At 41.4% G+C, this 20,802-nt stretch overlaps 1 protein-coding gene and 1 pseudogene across 1 annotated transcript; one reads left to right on the top strand and one right to left on the bottom strand.

The window, feature by feature from the left end:
* Positions 1 to 3,267: 3,267 nt before the first annotated feature.
* LOC116081218 lies at positions 3,268 to 3,386 on the bottom strand (annotated as a pseudogene).
* Positions 3,387 to 5,612: 2,226 nt separating this feature from the next.
* On the top strand, positions 5,613 to 18,501 carry Dtd2 (D-aminoacyl-tRNA deacylase 2). The gene is made up of 3 exons (XM_031356552.1): positions 5,613 to 5,764; positions 7,393 to 7,462; positions 12,521 to 18,501. The coding sequence occupies exons 1-3, from the start codon at positions 5,654 to 5,656 to the stop codon at positions 12,844 to 12,846; spliced, it is 507 nt and encodes a 168-aa protein (XP_031212412.1). The 5' UTR covers positions 5,613 to 5,653; the 3' UTR covers positions 12,847 to 18,501.
* The last annotated feature ends 2,301 nt before the right edge of the window (positions 18,502 to 20,802 follow it).

Below are 20,802 nucleotides of genomic sequence, written 5' to 3'. Positions count from 1 at the left end.
TTTTTTTTTTTTTTTTAATCAAGAAATTGCCCTGAACAATCTGATACTTCATTTTCTGTAAGGATGTGACTCAGTGAATTTCTTATTTTTCCTTGGTAGCACTTAGGGTCATAGTTAAGTGTTCACCGCAGAAATACAGTTTTCCTTCTTTGTTCTGATTCTTCATCCACCAAGCGCCATGCTAATGTCTGTGTCAATACACAGGGCTTTGAGTAAGCTAATAGAGACAGTCAGGAATATGCTCATGTATCCTGTGTTTGGAGGGTGAGATGTGTCAATCATGCCCTGTGTAAGATTTTCCACTCCCTGTCACAGCAATGCATCTTATTATTCACAACTGAATTAGAATTCCGATTCTATTCCAGTGTCCTATGTACTTTAGTTCCCATGAACCAATTTCTCATAAGCACTGATAAAGAAAACTTCTCTAGGCTTTGAGGTGGAAGGGCAGAGTCCACCCACTCTCTGTAAAACGGGGGGTACCATTTCCAGCTGCACTTCTTATTAGCACAGCCCCCTGTAAAGCTACGGGTAAGAGGCTCACTTTGGAGATAAATCCCTGGAAAACCTCTGGTTACCCTGAGCACTAGGAAGCAGATTCTCTTTCCTGTCCACATCTTTCCTTCTTCAGGATCAGGAAGTTTGGTGTCAACTGCACAAGATCTTCTAGAAGTGGTTCCCAGACCTCTCATGTTTGTGAACTACGTTTGAATGGGAAAATGTGGGATAACCAAACTGAATGAATTAAGCAACTGAAAACAAGTCCCCATCAATTATTACACCATCACAGGGGATATAGAATTCACACACAATTGATTTATTATCCATATGGCTCATTTTAATATTATAGCTGTTTGAAAATCATTCTTGCTCAAAAAGTAATTTTTTTCTTCCTTTAAAATAATACTTATTTTTTAAAATTATGTATATGTGTGTGTGTTAGCCTGCATGTGCATACATACACTAAATGTGTACTGTGCTTAAGGAAGCCAAAAGAAGGCATTAGATTCTCTGGAATTGGAGTTACAGGTGGTTGCAAGCCATCATGTAGATGCTCATAAATAAACCTAGGTCCTCCCCAAGAGTAGCAAGTGCTCTTTAAACATCTCTAAGCACCCAAAAGTAACTTCTTACATATTCACAAGGCAAAGCAGACCTACAGCCACTGTGTCACAGTCGTCCTCTAAAGCAGACCTACAGCCACTGTGTCACAGTCGTCCTCTAAAGCAGACCTACAGCCACTGTACACAGTCGTCCTTTAAAGCAGACCTACAGCCACTGTACACAGTTGTCCTCTAAAGCAGACCTACATACAGTCACTGTATCACAGTCTTGCAGACCTACAGCCACTGTGTCACAGTCGTCCTCTAAAGCAGACCTGATGCTTTATTTCCCCTTTATCTCTGAATTGTCCAACCTGTTTCACCTTGACGTCAAGTGGGATGCACATGACTGTTTGACTTTTGAAAATGAAGACGAAGGACTGGGATGGTGTTCGGTTGGTAGAGCACTTGTCCAGCTTGCACAGGGCCCTGGGTTCAATCCCCCATATCATATAAGCTAGGAGTGGTCAAGCCCACCTCTGATCCCGACACCCAGGAGGTAGGAGCAGGAGGACCAGGAATACTATCAAGAGTTCAGGGTTATCCTCCGGTACATAGTGAGTTGAGGTCAGCCTAAAATATGAGACCTTGTCTCAAAAAACAAAGTGACCCTATGTACTATATCAGAATTCCAGTCAAAAACTACCATCTTAACTAGTAAATGTACTCTAGTGTAACTTTCTAATGCGATTTAACTTTCTTTACTCTTGATTGCTTTATTCAAATTTTGCTCTCTTATCGCCTGCATGTCCTACTTCCATGAATTGTGGGAACAGTTTTTATAAAACACAGAACCTGCTTTCTTTAATGTCTACTCCTTACTGCCCTCTGCAGGCAGAAGAAAAGAATAAGTAGACAGATTTTTTTTTTTTTTTTTTTTTTTTTTTTTTTTTTTTTTTAACTAAAGTTCTCAGCCAAAGAAATTCTTACCCAATGGCAAAGTTAAAAGTAACTGGTGATTTTTGAGACACTAACCATTAACAACCAAACACTATCTAATCACAGAAAGGGCTTCCCGTTGTTCCTTGTTGCACAAAAAACCCTGGGAACTATACATCCTACTGGCAACAGTTCCTCATATCTCTAGCACTCACATACAAATAAACACCCAAGGTTTCACTTACTCCAGACCACGGCTTGGGTCTCTATAGCAATGTTCCTTTCGATTTGTAAAATTGGAATCTGAATTGAATACAGACTCAATAGTTACAGTGACATACAGGTGCAGGCATGAACATTTCAACTTATGAATACTACACAAAAGACAACCAATATGGGAGCCCCTGTAACACAGCCATCAGAGACAATGTGAGATTATTTTCATTTTCTTTTTACTAAAAGTGTTAGGGAGGCTGCAAGATAACCAGCCAGCAAACAGCTTCAGTTTGTATACAAAGGACTACTGACTATGCATGGATTATTTTCTCCAGCCCGCTACTTTGTATGGACCACGACACCGTCAGTGATGTCATCTTCTAAAACAACAGACATGAATATATTGTGCCAACTGAGCCCAAATCAATGACCTGAGTAATGCAATCAGGGTAACACTATTATTTCCCCGCTAAACCCTCCGAGTCTGTGAGAAATAAATGCTAATCCTATGCACTTTCACGGAATAGATTTCGTGGGAAAGAGAACCAAGCCCTGTTTACTTTTATTTACATTCCAATAAGTGCTTAAGGAAAATGGACCGCAGAATTCGATGTCATTGTGTACATCAGAAAATGTTGTAGGGCTGTATAAGTATCAAATTCAGTTACTGGTGAGCAGGCACACTCTTGAGATAAGAATATTCCTACCAAAGATATTTTCTAAAGAAATGTTCTCCTCCATTCAAAAGGAGATTTCTCCTGCCTGGGCTGAGGGGTTTGTGAGTCTGTGGTCCTTGTGAGAAGCACTGTCAGTGTAAATGGCATAACTTCTTTTAAGATATAGAGATAGAAATTAGATATAGATACATGTATATGATGCGTGTATATGTATAAACGCAGTTATGCTTATTAGGTATAATTTTAGGCAAATGTAAAATAAGAAAATTATGGCAGTCCAAGAAATTCCAAAACAACATAAAATATTGTTGTTGCCCTGGAAACCTCTCAAAGGCTGAAGGAAAGTCTCTTGCTGAAGGCACCTTACTTTTTTTTTTTTTTTTTTTTTTTTAAGCCTACAGCACCCGGTAGTCCCAGGTGATCTCCCATCCAAGTACTAACCAGGCCCGACCCTGCTTAGCTTCTGAGATCAGATGAGATCGGGCGAGTTCAGGGCAGTATGGCCATAGACTGCACCTTACTTTTAACACACAGGATTCAGACTATTCAAGCTGTATCTAACCTGAAAGCTTCCTTTCTGTGGCTAGCTTCCACGCTACCAGAAAACGCTATGCAAGCTGCAAGGAGGGAAGCAATTAACAGCCCTGCCCAGCAGTGATACCTATGAACCACAACCACCACCAGCAAGGCAAGATATCCATAAAGGTGCAGTAAATGGCACTCCCGAGTCAGTGGTAACCAATGGTTGTCTAGTTGGAGTTAAAGTCCACTCGACCAGAGGAAAATCATTCCTACTCTAGGACCTAGTCAAATTCCCCGGGGGCAGTGAGGTCATGGGTCTTAGAAGAGAATCTACCACATAGCATAACTGTGCTAGAGCAACATAATTTCTAATCACATTCTAAGTTGTATCCTTATATCCACAGGTAAATGTATCACTCACTACTCTTTACAGCCAATGAGAATCATCACAGAGAACTACAACCGGACACAATTTAGAGATCAAAGGATTATGGGAAGCCCAGCTCCAATAGCTACATCTACATCACATATAAATCATAGATGCTCTTGCATCTATGGCTCAAGAAACATCTCAGAAGAGGAGGCAGAAAGATTGGAAGAGTCAGAATACCAGGATGTCTGTTGCAAAACAATCACTCATAGAAATGGGTACATAAATGAAGCCTGAACAAAGACAATAGAACATCTCAATAGATTCTACCCCTAGACAAGGAACTGCAGGCAGCCAATGACTATACAGAAAGAGAATGAACCTCTCCTATGAATAAGCCCCCTAGCTGGTCACCCAATACAAAAGGATCAGCTCTGAAGCCATATACACACAACCAACCAAAACAGACTCAACAGGCTACATTCACACATTTGTACATACATAATGTAACTATAATAACTGAAGAAAAAAGTATATTAATGTAAGTGTGGGAAAATAAAAGAAGTTGGGGAAAGAGACTTGAGAGGGACTGGGGGAAGAAAGTGATGTAATTATATTTGAATTAAAATGTGTATAAATGAAAAGTTAAAATAATAAAAAAGAATTTGTCCCCCCCCCAAAAAAAAATGTACTCGCATAGCTTATAAACACCCTTCCACAACTATGGAATCGATTTGTAGCATTTCTGATATAAGAGACAGCACTGCTTTGAGTGGGTGTCATGGTTTGTATATGCATGGCCCAGGGAGTAGCACTATTAGGACCTGTGACCTTGTTGGAGTAGGTGTGTCTCTGTGGGCGTGGGCTTAAGATCCTCATCCTAGCTGCCTGGAAGCCAGTCTTCCACTAGCAGCCTTCAGATGAAGACATAGAACTCCCAGCTCCTCCTGCACCATGCCTGCCTAAATGTTCTCATACTCCTGCCTTGATGATACTGTACCAAACCTCTGAACCTGTAAGCCAGCCCCAATTAAATGTTGTCCTTTATAATACTTGCCTTGGTCATGGTGTCTGTTCACAGCAGTAAAACTCTAAGACAGTGGGCAAGATATATTTTGAAAGACTTCTAATTTTTAGTTCAGTGGTTCTCAACCTTCTGAATGCTGCAACCTTTTAATACAGTTCCTCAGGTGGTCATGACCCCCAGCCATAAAATGATTTTCATTGCTACTTTATAACTGTAATTTTGCTACTGTTATGAATCAAAGTGTAAATCTCTGTTTTCCAATAGTCTTAGGTGCTCCCTGTGATAGTTGCATCCATCCTCCACCCAAAAGGTGACCCATAGGTCCCAAACCTGTTTTAGTTCCCTCTCTGCCTGCTTTGAGATCAATTGATTTCATTCCAGTGATGCCTTCATAATGAACATAGAATGGATTTAACTCTGACTTAACATTCTTTCCAACATCTGGAAACCTAAGCTTTCTGAAGTGAAAAATGTTTCTTCAAAGGCTATGAAGCAGGTAGCAGAGCTGGATGGTGTAGGGGTGGGGCTGTGGGCGGGCACACCTGTAATTCCTACAACTGGGAGGAGGAGGAAGTTCAAGGTCAGCCTCAGCTAAAGGGTTATGGTGACCAATCCGGTTTCTGTGAGACCCTACCTCCAAAAGCAAAGCTAAAAATAAAGTATTCAAGGATGGGATTAAGTTAAAGAAAGTGGGGGAGAGAGGGAGATCTCTAAACAAAAACTGCGGCTAAGTCTTCACACAGCAGGTCAGCTCCACATCCGGGACTCCCGAAAGCTGGGCAGAGGCCCCGCCCTCTTAGGGTGGAGCCACGGGCAATGGGAGGAGCCGATCCGAGCATGCGCAGCGCGGACCCGCGCCATGGCGGACGGTGGTCGAGAGGCACAGGCTCGTGCGCTCCTGCAGCAGTGCCTGCACGCTCGCCTGCAAGTGAGCCCGGCCGATGGAGACGCCGCGGCGCAGTGGGTGGAGGTAACGCCCGGCCCTATCCGCGGAACCGTGCCGGTCTTTCTGACATCTCTCGTAGGATGAAGCGTTTGCCCCTTTCCGTCTGCCCACCCTAGAGGCAGATCTTTGGACTTGCTTCTGGTGGTGGCCTGAGCCTGACTGGTTCTCTCTGTAGCCCTCAGCCTGCGGATGATCTTTCTGCCTTAGTATCTTAAGTGTTGAGGTCACAGCGTGAGCCACCTCGCCCACCGGTTCTCATTCCTCCAGCAGATACTTAGATTCCATTATCCTGCAGTGCCGGGCTGCTCACAACCACCTGTTACTCCAGCTCCATGGGATCTGATGGCCTCCTCTAGGCACGACAGACACCTGACATTGTTGTACACAGACATACAAGTGCACATAGTTAAACTAAAATCTTTTTCCAGGTAATTCAAATATAAGTGCAGAGCTATATTTACACAGAAAACCATTAGAATCAGAAAGATATAATTGAATGTTAATGCTGCTAACAGTTAAATTGAGTCCCAAACATGTATAAAGATTTGGAAGTTAAGGCATGAAATAAACTGTGTGTCTGCCTTTCCATTTATTTTTATATAGCATTTGATAAACACCTTTGTTGTACTTACCATGAGCTCACCTCTGTTTTAAGTAGTTTGCAGTTATTAATTCATTTAATCTTTGTGGTGGCTTTCGAATCAAGTAAGTCAAGGAAATTAATGTAGAATCGATTCTGTCAGTGGTAGCAACGAAGTCCTCACTTGTTTATTTTCTTGTAGTCTGTCTTACAGGAACTAGTAAACAAATACTCAAATCATTATGTAAAATGAGTAAGTGTATATTCCTGGTAACAACCAGCCTTTTCCTATAGAACTTATCATAAGTGTAATTTTCAAAGCCTAATCATTGGGTTTTCTTAAAGGCGTTGGCCATGATAACAGAAAAAGCAATTGACAGCTGGGTGGTGGTGGCGCACGCCTTTAATCCCAGCACTTGGGAGGCAGAGGCAGGTGGATTTATGAGTTCGAGGCCAGCCTGGTCTACAGAGTGAGTTTCAGGAAAGCCAAGGCTACACAGAGAAACCCTGCCTCGAAAAAACCAAAAAACAACAAAAAAAACCAAAAAACAAAAAAAAGAAAAAACAAAAAAAAGAAAAAAGAAAAAGCAATTGAACAGTTCCTGGAATTTGTAAAAATAAGACAAGACCCTATGTGGAAATACCACTCTCTTTAAATAAATGACTTAGGGGAAAATAAAAAGTAACATCAGAAGACACCAGTAACACTGTTGCTTATTCATCAGCCCCATGTGGTAAAAGGAGAATCATTTGAGCCTGTAACTCTTTCTGTGGGCCTGGCAGGGTTTGGGGGAGGCTGTTTGTAAGCTCTGCTGACTCAGTAGAAATGAATGTCGGTGTGGTTTGTAATCTTCACCGCTCTTGACAGTATTGTAATCTTTTAAATAAGCCTGGTGATTAAGACTTGTCAAAGATTGTTTTGTTCTCATAATTTACTTAGAATTCAAGACTCTCCTTATTCCATTCCCCTGGCTTTTAACCCAAGTGCTTGTAGATACTGGAATGTTTCCCATTGAGCTGGTTCCCTATAGACTCCTTCCTAATCTGAGATTCCTGTGGTAATTTCTCACAGATTCGAAGAGGATTGGTGATCTATGTGTGTTTCTTCAAAGGAGCTGACACAGAACTTCTTCCCAAAATGGGTATGTGTTTTCTCTCCTCCCACAGCAAGAGGGAGAATGAGAATGTTGTACTGAAACTCATTATGATGTAGGACGATAAAGGAGCAAAGATAGAACTACTCATGAGCAAATGAACCAAAATATTCAAAACCACACTGCGTTGGTTTTAGTGGGATTGTTTTGTTTTAAAAGCTTGGGGTTGAACTTTTATGGGTTAAGCAAGTGCTTTACATTGACCTATAACCTCAGTTAAGAAGTACAATTTATTTTACCTTTTTTCCACTTCGTTTTGCTGTAGAGCTATAGTGCTATGCATTGAAGCCAGGGCCTAGAGCATGATGGGAAAGTACTCCACCACTGCACTGCATCCTAAGCCCTTTTTTAGCAACTAACATCCAAACAAAAACACTTTGAATGAAAATAGATGCTGTAATAAGACCTAATTCTTTATAAACTAAAAGTTTTTTTAATTTAAACAAAAAAGAATCTTAAATCAAAGTCTTGACCACAGTTGACCTTCAATTCCTTCTGTCCCAGAAAGGTATTGAGTATGCAGTCTGTATGCTGCAGCCTCTGGATTAGCTTGGATTGCAGGCTTAGCTCAAGGAATATGGGGTGGGTGGGTGGTTTGTTCTTTCTTTTTCATTGTATATTGGTGTTTTGCCTACATGTATGTCTGTTTACAACATACGTGCTTGATACCCTCAAAGGCCAGAAAAGGGCATAAGATCCTCTGGAACTGGAGTTACAGAGAGATGTGAGCTGCCCTGTGACCGACCACTGGGAATTGAACCTAGGTCCCCTGGAAAAGCAGCAGCAGCTCCTAACTGCTGAGCCATCTGTGCAGTCCCAGGAAGCATGATCTCAAGTTGTATTAGTGTATTAATAATATAGCTTGTAAATTTTAAAGAATGTGCATATGATGGGACTCTTAAAACATCACAGTATTGCAAATGGCTTGTAGACTACTTTAGAAGATAGACACATAAGCCCATGTGTACAGCACAGATCTGCCCAGAGTACAGAAGGTTGTGAGAGTAAAATGGCCACGAAGATCCAAGCAGACATTGTGTTGCTTTCTTTATCACACTCCCCATGTGCGCGCGCGTGTGTGTGTGTGTGTGTGTGTGTGTGTGTGTGTGTGTGTTCATTTTACAAAATGATAGGTTTTATAGATGTTTATCATGACCTTCTTTACTTCCTATTACCCTCTCTTGTTCCTCTCATGCCGCCATGGTCCCTTCCCTGTCCTCATCAGATAAGACCACTCCTAATGGACAATAGAGGACAATGTATTACAACATGTGTGTCCAATCAAATCTGGACCATTCAGGCTTATATCATTGATAGAGGAGAATTTATAGCAACCATTTGTATAGGCTTTTGTATAAAAATATAACGATAGTTCTCCTAGTTCCTGAACTAAAATTAGTGTTAAGACCCAAAATTAGGTAAAATAAACCCATAAAGCCCTATTTCCTCTGAGGACAGAGGAAACAGGAAATGCTCAAGGGTGGAGAACAATAACTGACGTGTTACAGCTTTCCAGGATCGTATGCAGACCATGCCCCTGCACATGCCTCATGACAGAATTCCATAGGTTCAGACATACTGAATCATCATAGTTAAAAGGTAGCATTTGGTTCAAAAATGATGCTCAGGAAAAACCTAAAATAATGGAACTATTTCTAAGCTTGGAGGGGGCTTATATGCTCTTCACTGGTAAAATATAGCACATATTAGTTAGATTAATAAGAAATTTAAGCTGATCACAGTAGCATGCACCTACAGTTCAGCTACTCCTGAGGCTGAGGCAAGGGAATCCCTTGATTCTAGGACTAAGTCCAGCCTGAACAAGAAAGCAAGGCATGTCACAGAGAAAAGCAATGCAGGCGGATAGTCAGAGCTCACAGAAATAAGCCTAGTGGGCTGGGCGGTGGTGGCGCACGCCTTTAATCCCAGCACTTGGGAGGCAGAGGCAGGCGGATTTCTGAGTTCGAGGACAGCCAGGGCTACACAGAGAAACCCTGTCTTGGAAAACCAAAAGAAAAAAGAAAAGAAATTAGCCTAGGGAAGAGAAGTAGTGAAAGTGAAACTCATGGGCAGATAACCCATTAATGACACCTTAGCCGAAAGTCAACTAATAGAGGACGTTTTATACTTATATTTCAAACTTTCCTGACAACTCTGTCAAAGCGTGAAAACAGTGCTTAAGAAAGGACTGCACAATAGGTAAGGATAGAAAGTTAGTAAGCAATAGTTTGAAATTTGAATCTATAGGATAATAAGTAGCCTTTGAAGGCTTAAGAAAATGAAATAAAACTTCTATTAGAAAGGGTATTTGTGAGATCTTGATGTTGAGGTGTTAGACATTCTGCTTATTTTCGTAAGTTAGTATTTTACCCTGGTCATCTTTGCTGTCCACAGGAATGTAATAAGAGTCTTCAAGTACAAAAATAAAATGTTGGTCATTTGTAGCCAGGAAGTGGTGGTGCATGCCTTTAATCCCAGCACAGGAGATGCAGAGGTAGGCGGATTTCTGAGTCCGAGGTCAGCCTGGTCTACATGGTAAGTCAGGGATACACAGAGAAACCCTGTCTCAAAAAATCAAAGATTGACTTTGCAAAGCTGTGTCATGATCTTAATGTCTTAATCATAGCAAGGTAAAATAAACCCACGAAACCCAACCTGCATTTTCTTAGTGACTAAACCTGTGTGTGCTTCTGTCTTTTTGTTTGTTTGTTTGTTTTTTAAATGAGGTCACTCTAAATACTTGTATAAGATTGTGGTGAATGAAGACCCAGAGGATGCTACCTTAAGTCTTTTGATGACTAGTTTAACAAGTTTATCATTCTCAGGAAAGGACTGTGTGGCTAAGGATCATGTTCAGGAGGCTAAAGTACAAGCAAGATAACCATTTATTATTGAGAGGTTGGTTTGTATGTCTCTCTCTTCCATAAGGAGCCAGGGTGAGGAGGTTCTCTTAAAGCCTGCCTCGTACATACTCATGGATCTAGACCTTTCCAGCCAAGCCTTACATACATTAGGAGTATAACTAGTTATGTCCATCAAGTCGGAAATATCATAGCTAAAATAAAAGGTGTAGAATCTTCCTCAGTTTATCTTCAGTATAATTGTACTGACATCAGGGATCTGTCAAAACTTGATTTCCTGTCTGTGCTATTGGAGATATTTGATTAATAACCTGTCTTACAGTCTTTAAGTTTCTACCACACTATTAATTATTGTCTCATTTCAATTCAGCTTGCTTCTGTTTCTCTTTGCGCTGTCTTTACTTCTGCATATACATATGTGAGTTCTCAGTTACAGCCAGTAGAGGGAGGTATATGAAAGTCTATGATATGAAAGTCTATGACTATTACCGCTCATTGCCAGTAATCCAGAATTGCTAATTTAGGAGTCTGAGGCCTGGGTAGCTAAAGAGTGAGTCCATGGGAATGAAGTGTTCAGGAGACTTCCTGTTTCCTGAGATTAGTCGGTGTGGCTGCTGGCTGTGTTCACAACAGAGAATTACAAAGAGAGATATTAGTTAATGAAAAGCAGTGGGGCTTGTAGCATAGGTTAGGAAACAACTGATATTTACCAGGTTAAGTGCATGACTTGTGGAGTAGGAAATCATACCAAGTCTTTACTGATGTTTACTGCAGGACGTGCAGTAACGGAAATCAACCAAACTGGAAAGCATGCTTTTAAAATTAAAAAACAAAACAAAACAAACAAACAAAAAAAACTATGTAGCCCTGGCTGGGTTGGAGCTCACAGAGGTCTGCCTGCCTCAACCTGCTGTATGAAATTCTAAGGTTTATAGAATTTCTTTTTTTTTTTTTAAGACATCCAGTTTATTTTGCATCTTATCATCTATATACAGGAGTATGCAATGCTATGGAAACGTTTCTAGACAAATCATATAGAATGAGCTGTTTAAACACTTTGTGAAGGGCAATAGCTACTGTAGTAGCAGTGGCTATTAAAGTAATCAAAGCTAAAACACCTGCTATAATTATACCAGTTGGTTTATAGAATTTCTTTGCTACTTGTTCTATTCTTCATAAGAAGAATTCATTTTTACCTTTGTAGAGGAAAAGGAAACCTAAGTGAAGATATACACATCTGCTAGACTTCAAAGTTTATACTTCAAAATGGTTAGTGTTGAAATAGTTTAGGTGTCTAAGTACACATAGATGTTTATGGTACTTTGGATAAGTAGTCTTACTATGCTTATAAAAATATTTGCCATGGGGATTTTGTTTTGGATTTGAGAGGAGTGAGATTTTATTTGTATTTATGTGTATGGCTGTTTTGCCTGTCTGTGTACTATGTACAAATCTTGCCTGCAGAGGCCATAAGAGGGCATCAGATCCTCTGGTACTGGAGTTGGAGACATGCCATGTGAATGCTGGGAACCAAATCTCCATCCTCTGGAAGAGTAGCCAGTTCTTTTAATATCCAGGTCTTCTCTCCAGCCTCCCATTTACATATACATATGTACATACATATCTACATATACTTACTCAGATGCACATACATATTCATATATGTAGAAGCTGACAATATCTTTTGTTTACTTTCTCACCTCTAATAATGAATTTCACCTTTAAATTTTCCCCATTAGGTCTTATTTATAAGATATTAGTCTGTGTTAATATTGCCTTAAATTGTGAAGTTACAAAATCACTGGTTTATAATGGAATTGAACCAATGGATTTGTTTATGAAATGAAAGGAGCCGAGAAACAAACATCCACGCGTCCTCACAGACAACAGGTTCCAGTGTGCGGCTACTTCTTTGAATGTAGGTCTTCTGGGATGAACTTTGTGTATGTGAGCCTAGCCGCCAGGTCCAATATGAAGCACCTTCGTATTTTCTGTATAGCATTCAGAATGTTCTGTATTTGTCTGTGCTTAGCCTGTGCTGTTTAGTGAAGCCCCTTTTAACGTCCCTAGATGGGGCTTGAAAACTGAGTCTTGAATATGAAACTTGATAACCAACTAAAAGTTGGATGGTTTTCTACATGTTTATTTTACACCTCAAAATGTTTTGCCTCTTTTCTTTACCTAGTTAATACGCTGTTAAATGTGAAATTAAGTGAAACGGAAACCGGCAAGCACGTCTCAATCCTTGATCTGCCTGGCGACGTTCTGATCATCCCGCAAGCCACCCTTGGGGGCAGGGTGAAAGGACGGAACATGCAGTACCACTCTAACTCTGGAAAGGAGGAGGGCTTAGAACTGTACTCCCAATTTGTGAGTCTGTGTGAAGAAGCCGTGGCCAACAACAGCAAGTGTGTAGAAGCGGGGGTTGCGGTGGCGCACGGCACGTACGGGAACAGGCAAGTGTTAAAGCTGGACACCAATGGACCATACACGCACCTCATTGAGTTTTGAAAAATTCCGTTCCACACCGCTTCCTGTATAAAATGACCTAGACCTTTAACTCCAGTGCTCAGGGGCAAAGGCAAGCAGATTTCTGTGAGGTGGAGGCCAGCCTGATCTATGAATCGAGCTTTAGGACAGCCAGGACTACACAGAGAAACTGTCCCCAAAAACAAAAAGTTAAATATTTATGCTGGGCATAGTGGTGCACATGCCTTTAATTCCAGCACTTGAGAAGCAGAGCCTGGAGGTTCTCTGTGAATTTGAGGATAGCCTGGTCTACATTGTGAGTTCTAGGATAGGCAGAGCTACATGTGAGACCCTGTCTTGAAAAAACAAAACTAAATAAATAAATATTAAAAATTTAAGATACTTTTTAAAGTGAAGAATAAATGACCAGAACTAGACGTGTGAGGAGCTGCTGCAGTCTCCGTGGTGTCTCACTCTTGGTTTTTCTTTGGACGCTTTAGATTCCTTTTGCTCACACACCCTGAAATCCCTTTTTTTTTTTATAGTTTTCCTACTGTTCTATTTTGAAACTTAAGAATCAATAACTTGAGCTCATTGTCCTTAGCTTTTGTTTTATTGATTCACAGTACAGTTGTTGAAATGTAATAAATTATTCATAAGCTTAGAAACTCCAATTTTTTTTCTTAAAGCTTCTCCAAGGACATGTGTATGTCTTTCAGAAAAGACTACATTACTTACTTTAAATCGTTTTGATTTAGGTAAGATGCTGACTCACAGCCCTAGATATGGTTCAAGCAATTCTCCTTACAAAAGTTGCCTGGGATACTTGTGGAGAATGGCACTGCAACTGTGGGGAAGGTTGTTACTTAGAAATGACGGCAGATAGGGAAGAAAGAAGAGAATCGGACATAACTTCAGTTTAGCTTTCAGCACACACTTACTTTACCTTCAGAGCTCTAATGAGGACAGCACTATAGAAAGCAAGACGAGCCATTTTCTGCAAGTCATCCAGTACAGCAGAACCGTCTCTCTCCTCTAACGGCTCTAGTGAGACCTGTTGAAATTAACCTCAATGAGGGCCTGCTTCTCTCCTTGCCGGTAATTGCTTTATTGACTAGGCACAAGCAGAATCCGGCCCTAACTTCAATGCCTAGAGGCCCCCCTGGAGCTGGAGTAACAGGTGGTTATGCCTGATGTGGGTGCCAGGAATCCAACCGAGGCCCTCTAAGTAAGCAGTGCTTGTTCTTGACCACTGAGCCATCTCTCCACACCCCCGCCCCAGAAGTGTCTTTTAATCTTTCAATTTTGAAACTGGGAACCACTTGTAGAAAATATTCTATGTAAGGTGGAACATGTGGCTTTGATGTCTTGAACACATTCCTATAAAGTAAAATGGAGGAACTGGAGAGGTGGGTCAGTGATTCTGAGCATGCATTATTCTTAAAGGAGCAGCGTTCCGCTCTCAGCACCGACATCAGGCACTTGACTGCACCCTATTGCTCCAGTTCCAGGTCTCTACCACACACACCTTTATCATTCATTCATTGCTTTACACTATAAAAGAAGGCATGCTATCACAGAGGCTGCCCCTGGGGGATGAGCCGTACATCACACCCTGTGTCCCTAAACATAAGCATGCAGTAGCCCTGAGTCGGGGCTGCTAAACTCAGGGACTCCCTACTTTCCAAGGTCAAAGACCCCTCCCCTTCTCTCTGAAGTCTATAATTGTCAGAATTCCCTGTGTTCTGCTGGTCCCTGTTAGGTCTCTCATCCCAGCCTCCCCCACTGTGAATGGCAGCTTTACCAAAGGATATCTCACCAGGAAGGAAAAAAAAAAAGACATGCCATATATGAATAATACCTATGCTAATGATTTTTTGGCTCTATGGTGAAGGAATAAACATTACTAATATCAGTATCAAATACTACACCGTTCTGTGCCACTTGTCTTGGAGAATAACTACCTCACTGCTGTTATAAGAGAAAATGTCCGATTTTCCCTCTCAGTGACCGACATTGCAGAGGACCTCATAGATGACTTATTTATATAACAAAAAACACTTGCCAGAACTGCAGTGTGTTTATGAATCAGGTAAGCATTGGAGATGGTTTAACTTGGTACCCCATTTGGTTTAGGTCATGTACACCACCTTCCTGTAAAGCATGTTGCAGCCTGGTTTCTTCTCCAGCACATACTATGCTCACACACCCCTCTCCAAACAACTCATAGCAACCGCAGAATGCCCTCGGACCGCCACTTGCATCAGGCTGCCATACACCCATATCTGGACAATAACATTAGTTTCTTCCACCCCTAGTAAATTAAATTTAGATGGTTTCTAGTCCATGTTATCTTCAAAGTATCAGAGTAGGGAGAATAGGGTCTAACTGAGCTAATTGTGGGTGTATGTCCAGTGAGGCAAAACTTCTCTGTAGTAAACTTTTAAAGAGATTCCACTATGTACCAACTTCTGTCTATGCATAATTGGGCGTACAGATGATTTAAATCCAATGCATTATTGGAAGGGACAGGAATGGTAGGAAAAAATAAATGCATGACCTGTCAGTCAAAGTAAAAACCATACAGATTACTCCCCTTAATAGCTAACTTCCCATTCTTGAGCCCCATAAAAAGAATCCTCAAGCAAGTCCAGCATATTAATTTTATCTACTTGTTTATGAGATTTTAAAAATGTGTATGGGTGTTTTGCCTCCAGTATGTTTGTATACCACATGCATGCCTCAAGAAGTAGAGTTACAGACAATTATTAGCTGGCTGTTAGCTACCCTATGGGTAACTTGGGAGCTGAACCCAAGTCCTTTAGAAGAGAGCCAGTGAGCCACCTCTGCAGCCCTAAGACCTATAGTTGTCTACTTTACTGAAATGAATAGTTTCTGAAGCGGAAGAGTTACTAGAAAGTTTCCTTTTCATCCTGAACAGGTACCTTGGTAGTGACTTTAAATACATGCTCATTTTGATGGCTCCTACTTTCTTGGCAAGCTGTCTTCAAGGCTGTATTTCTAGAACATGTCTTTATCTGAGGTACTATAGTGTTAGAAGCTGTTGTAACTCTTTATCTTCAGGACAAAGTCTACACACTAGAAGTTGGAATCAAGGCTTTGAATACAGTCAGCCAGCTGCAGTGAGTTCTGACCACCAAGAGTAAATTTCTAACATGAAATTATTCTCTTGTGATAACAGTGTGGTTGTTATTCTCCAATACAAATGACATATAATCTTGTGTTATTTGATATTGATATTTGGTAACTTATCCTGTCACTATGGAGCCAACAGATCATTAATGTAGACACTATTCATAAGGCAGAACCTTAGGAAATAATTTTCAAAGAAAGAGCAAAGTCCAAGAGGCCAAAACCTCTGCAGATAGCAGAGAAATGGGGAGACAAGAAACATTGTTGAGCAAAGGTACTTTTCAATACATAAACAAGAAGCCAGCAAGATGGCTCGGGGTAAAGGTACCTGCTGCCAAGCTTAATAATCTGAGTTCAATTCCTGGGACCCATGTTGCAGGGAAGACCCAACTGCCAGAAGTTGTCCTCTGACCCATACACAGACACACACACACACACACACACACACACACACACACACACACACACTGTGACACAGTGTGTCACAAATCAGTCACAAAGTCTGTCAGTAAATAAAATATGAAATGAAAATAAAAAAAATTGAAAATAAAATATGAAAAACAATGACAAATACTAAAGAAAAATTAAATAACAAAAGGTCAGAGGAGAGACCTGCAAACCTAAGTTAAGAGTTTGCAGAACTTATACAAGTTCTATCTTAATTACTTTTCTATTGCTGTGAGGAGACACCATGACCAAGAGAATCCATAAAATAAAGGTTTATGGGGGCTTTTTTTAGAGCTTCAGAGGATTATTCCATGACCATCATGGTGGGAGTATGACCGGAGGCAGGAAGTGTAGTGCTGGGGCAGTAGCTGAGAGCTCACATATTGAAACCATAACCATGAGAAAGAGAGAGAACCAACTAGAAGGTCATGAGGTTTTATAACCTCAAAGCCACCCTCAGTGACACACCTCCTCCAACAAGGTCACACCTCCTAATCCTTCCCAAACACTTGCAGCACCTGGGGTTCAAGCATCCAAGCATGAGCCTGTGGGGTTGTTCCCATTCAAGCCACTGCTCAGTCTTTCAACAGTAAGGATTCTTATACTTTATAAAAGGCACTATCTCAGCTTGTGCTAGACTCACCTAGGGGATCTCCTAAAATGCAGTTCTAAATCACAGTCTCAGGAGTCTAACTCTCTCTAGTCATCAGTCTTCCTGCCAAGTAACTCTTGCACGCATCAGAATCCCAAACCCATCACTCAGAACCAAGTTCAGACTTCTAAGGCTGGTATCAAGGGATTTTGTGTTGGTTTCTTATGATTATTTATAGTGGAGAGATTCACAACACAAAGCCAGTGTAGAGGCCAAAGGACATCTTGCAGGGATTGGTGTTTTCCTTCCATCGTGTAGGGCCCAGGGATTGAACTCAGGCCTGGCAGCAAGGATCTTTACCCACTGAACTACCTCACCTGCCCTGGTCTTTTAATTTGACTCCTCAGAGCTTTGGTATGAGCCTGCATCGTTTTTTTTTTTTTTCAGGTTACACCCTTACTCCATTGCCCTCTTTTCTCTTCTAAATCCATCATCATTTGCTCTGTAGCTTTAGGACATTGCCTCCATCCCCACAGGAATTTCTTTTGCCGCCATCCTTCATGATATAAGTGTACCATTCCTGAAACTTGTGGGGTTGTTATGAGATTGAGTACCTTTTATTTCTGGACTGTACAATGACACAGAGAGACAGAATAAAAGACACAGAGAGATAGTATGAAATCTAAATATTTTATCTCCTTCAGCTCTGCCTCAGTAATGCCCGTTACCATGTTTGGTAGCTCACAGTAAGCTTTCTCAGAGGCAGTGCTGTACCAGTGACCAGAATACTCTTGATTTTGGTTCGGTTATACTGTTAATGCACAGTGGATTTCTTAGTTATGAAGGAGTAAAGGTTAGCGCTCCAAGAAGCAAGTGTACTATAGCTGCACCTTGCTTTCCTGTCCTACTTGACTCCAGAAGAGTGCTGTACCAGTGAAAGCAAGGGATGTGTCTGCATGCTCAAGGCTCATTCTAGTATCGTTCTACTATAGTACAACTATCTGTATGGAAGCTTTGTCTATAAAAAGGTGTTCAAAAAGCAAATATCCTTAAAACACAGAAATTAAAAACCATATATTTGAGTCTTTTGTAAAACAAACTATGAAACAAAAAAAATACATGGATTGCATTTACAAATGATGAATTTGATGCAACAAGCTTTATTAGCACCCGTCTAATCTCAGAATAAAGCAGGTCTGGGGTCTGCAACACAAACAGCAAATGTTGACATAAATATCATCCTTTTAGCTCACTTTGGCTCACTCTGTAGCCCTGGCTACATGAAATTATTCTCTTGTGATAATAGTGTGGTTGTTATTCTCCAATACAAGTGGCATATAATCCTGTGTTACTTGATATTGATATTTGGTAACTTATCCTGTCACTATGGAGCCAACAGATCATTAATGTAGACACTATTTATTAGTATCTGTAGATCAGGCTGTCTGTGAATTCACAGATGCATTCCACCCCGTCTCTCATGTGAGGTGATTAATAAAGGCATCCATCACCACAACCACGTGGGTTTACTCTTAATTGCTTATTGGGTTTTTTTTTTTCTGTTTTGTTTTAAGTTATAAAAGCATGAAGCAGTTTGTTTCACAGGGTATCCAGGATAGAAGGTTTCCCCATGAAATTAGGTTCCCATGCCAGGTGAGCAGCAAGTGAGGACAAGATACCTTGAGGGCATCATAGACCAATTGTACAGGAGCCTGGAGACATCTAGATGTGACCAAGCTGCGCAACTGGAAGATGGAGAGGATACTGGCTCTTCTGGGAGTCCTGCCAGGCTGAGTCCTCACTCCCAACTCTTGCATGACAAGCCTCAGAACACTAGAGTAGAGGAGAGATGCTAGGCCCCTAAAGGCTCCTTTTGAGCTCTGCAGCACCGAGCCTCTGCCTATCCCACCAGAATGCTCGGGAACTGGAAGCTCCGGGTAGTCCTCAAGCTAGCAATAAAAGCTAGTGAGTACAATAGCCATAGCATGTGTGTCTCAGGCTTTGGAGGGGTGGGACAGGGCTGGGCAGGCAGTTGGGAGGAGAACACTAGGCATCTAAGGTCCAAGTGAAAAACTAAGCCCTAACTAGACCCTTGAAAGCAGCACAGTCACTGATCAGCAGGGTCTTCAGATGGGTGTTGAAGCAGGAGGTTGATCATGTCAGAAAGGGGTTTTGCTGACAGACACTAGGAGCCTCGGCTTCAAAGGGCCTATGTGGACAGGGACTTGGTGAGAGAAGAGGGGGTCCATAACGACGTGGCGTCAGGAAGGGGTCAGACAAAAGGAGGGGACAGAAGGAAATGGACTCCTAGAGGAGGGCAAGGTGCTTAGTCTCAGCATTCGTCTCGTGCCAGTAGTCTCAGCACATGGGAGGGAGAGGCATGCAGAGCTCTCTAGTTCAAGAACAACCTGGCCTACAAAGTTCCAGGTAAGCCACAGTTACATAGTAAGACCCCAGCTCAAATAAAGGTGGAGCACTTAGGTTTAAGTACAGGTCAAGTACATCATAAGCAAAGAAAATCCACAGAGGTGATATCACTAAAGTAACATGGCTGCTTCCCAGGAAGTAAGCAGAGCAGTCTGGCTAGATGACTGCAGATGTCCATGATGTCCATGCCTGGATTCTCCAAATGTGTACTACAATCTTTTTTTCTGTCTCCCCTCACAGGTTGTGCTTGCTAGCCCTAGAACAGGACGGTATTGTTCTGGGTGACCTTATGTGACCCATCAGTTAAGCAGGGCAGACTGGAAAGGTCCAGGCCAGCTTGAACTTCTCTTTCAGCCACTGGCTTCTGTCACTGTCAGGAGTACTCCCTCCTCTGGGGTACATCTCTTCTCATAGAGACTGTATTCCAGGAGTGGGCTGGAGTACTCCCTCCTCTGGGGTACATCTCTTCTCATAGTTAGAGGCTGTATTCCAGGAGTGGGCTGGAGTACTCCCTCCTTGGGGTACATCTCTTCTCATGGTTAGAGGCTGTATTCCAGGAGTGGGCTGGAGTACTCCCCTCCTCTGGGGTACATCTCTTCTCATAGTTAGAGGCTGTATTCCAGGAGTGGGCTGAGGCAGCCCCAATGTCCCTGTAAACTGATGTCACAGGCATGGTGCTGGTGCTATAACTGAGCCTACCCTTTACAAGATTTTTCAATATGGCTTAATTATTTATACTGTATTAGTGAGCATTCTACTCTGAAGAAGCTTAATAAAATTTGACCTATTTAGCCTTTCCAAAACAAAAAGAATTTATATATTGTATCCTATGAAACAGCATTTGAGAACATGCCTGTAGTTTTGAAATTGTGAAGTTGGTTTTTGGGGTTTTGTGGGTTTGGGTTTCTGTTGTTGTTATTGTTGTTGTTCTTTTGAGGTGTTTTTGTTTTGTTTTTTTGTTGTTTGGTTGGTTTGTTGTGGTGGTGGTTTTGGAGAAGTTTCTTTTTAAGGATGCATCTGACAATGCTACAAATGTAACTTTGGGGCCCAGACTTGGGGCACTCTTTATTTGAGCTTTGTATGACTGTGATAGACTATGGCTCACTTCCTCTATCTGATACTCTTTTGATTTACTTTGAAGTCCTAAGATAAGCTTCTTTGTGAGAAAATATGACCATCTTCAAATCTTTAATTTTTAATAAAGTCAATCTCTTTATTTTATATTTATTTATTATTATACGTAAGTACACTGTAGCTGACTTCAGATGCACCAGCAGAGGTTGTCAGACCTCATTACGGGTGGTTGTGAGCCACCATGTGGTTGCTGGGATTTGAACTCAGGACCTCTGGAAGAGCAGTCAGTGCTCTTACCCACTGAG

The sequence above is a fragment of the Mastomys coucha genome, unplaced genomic scaffold, assembly GCF_008632895.1.
Source record: "Mastomys coucha isolate ucsf_1 unplaced genomic scaffold, UCSF_Mcou_1 pScaffold6, whole genome shotgun sequence".
Classification (NCBI taxonomy): Eukaryota; Metazoa; Chordata; class Mammalia; order Rodentia; family Muridae; genus Mastomys; species Mastomys coucha.
This window is presented reverse-complemented; position numbering and strand designations above follow the sequence as displayed.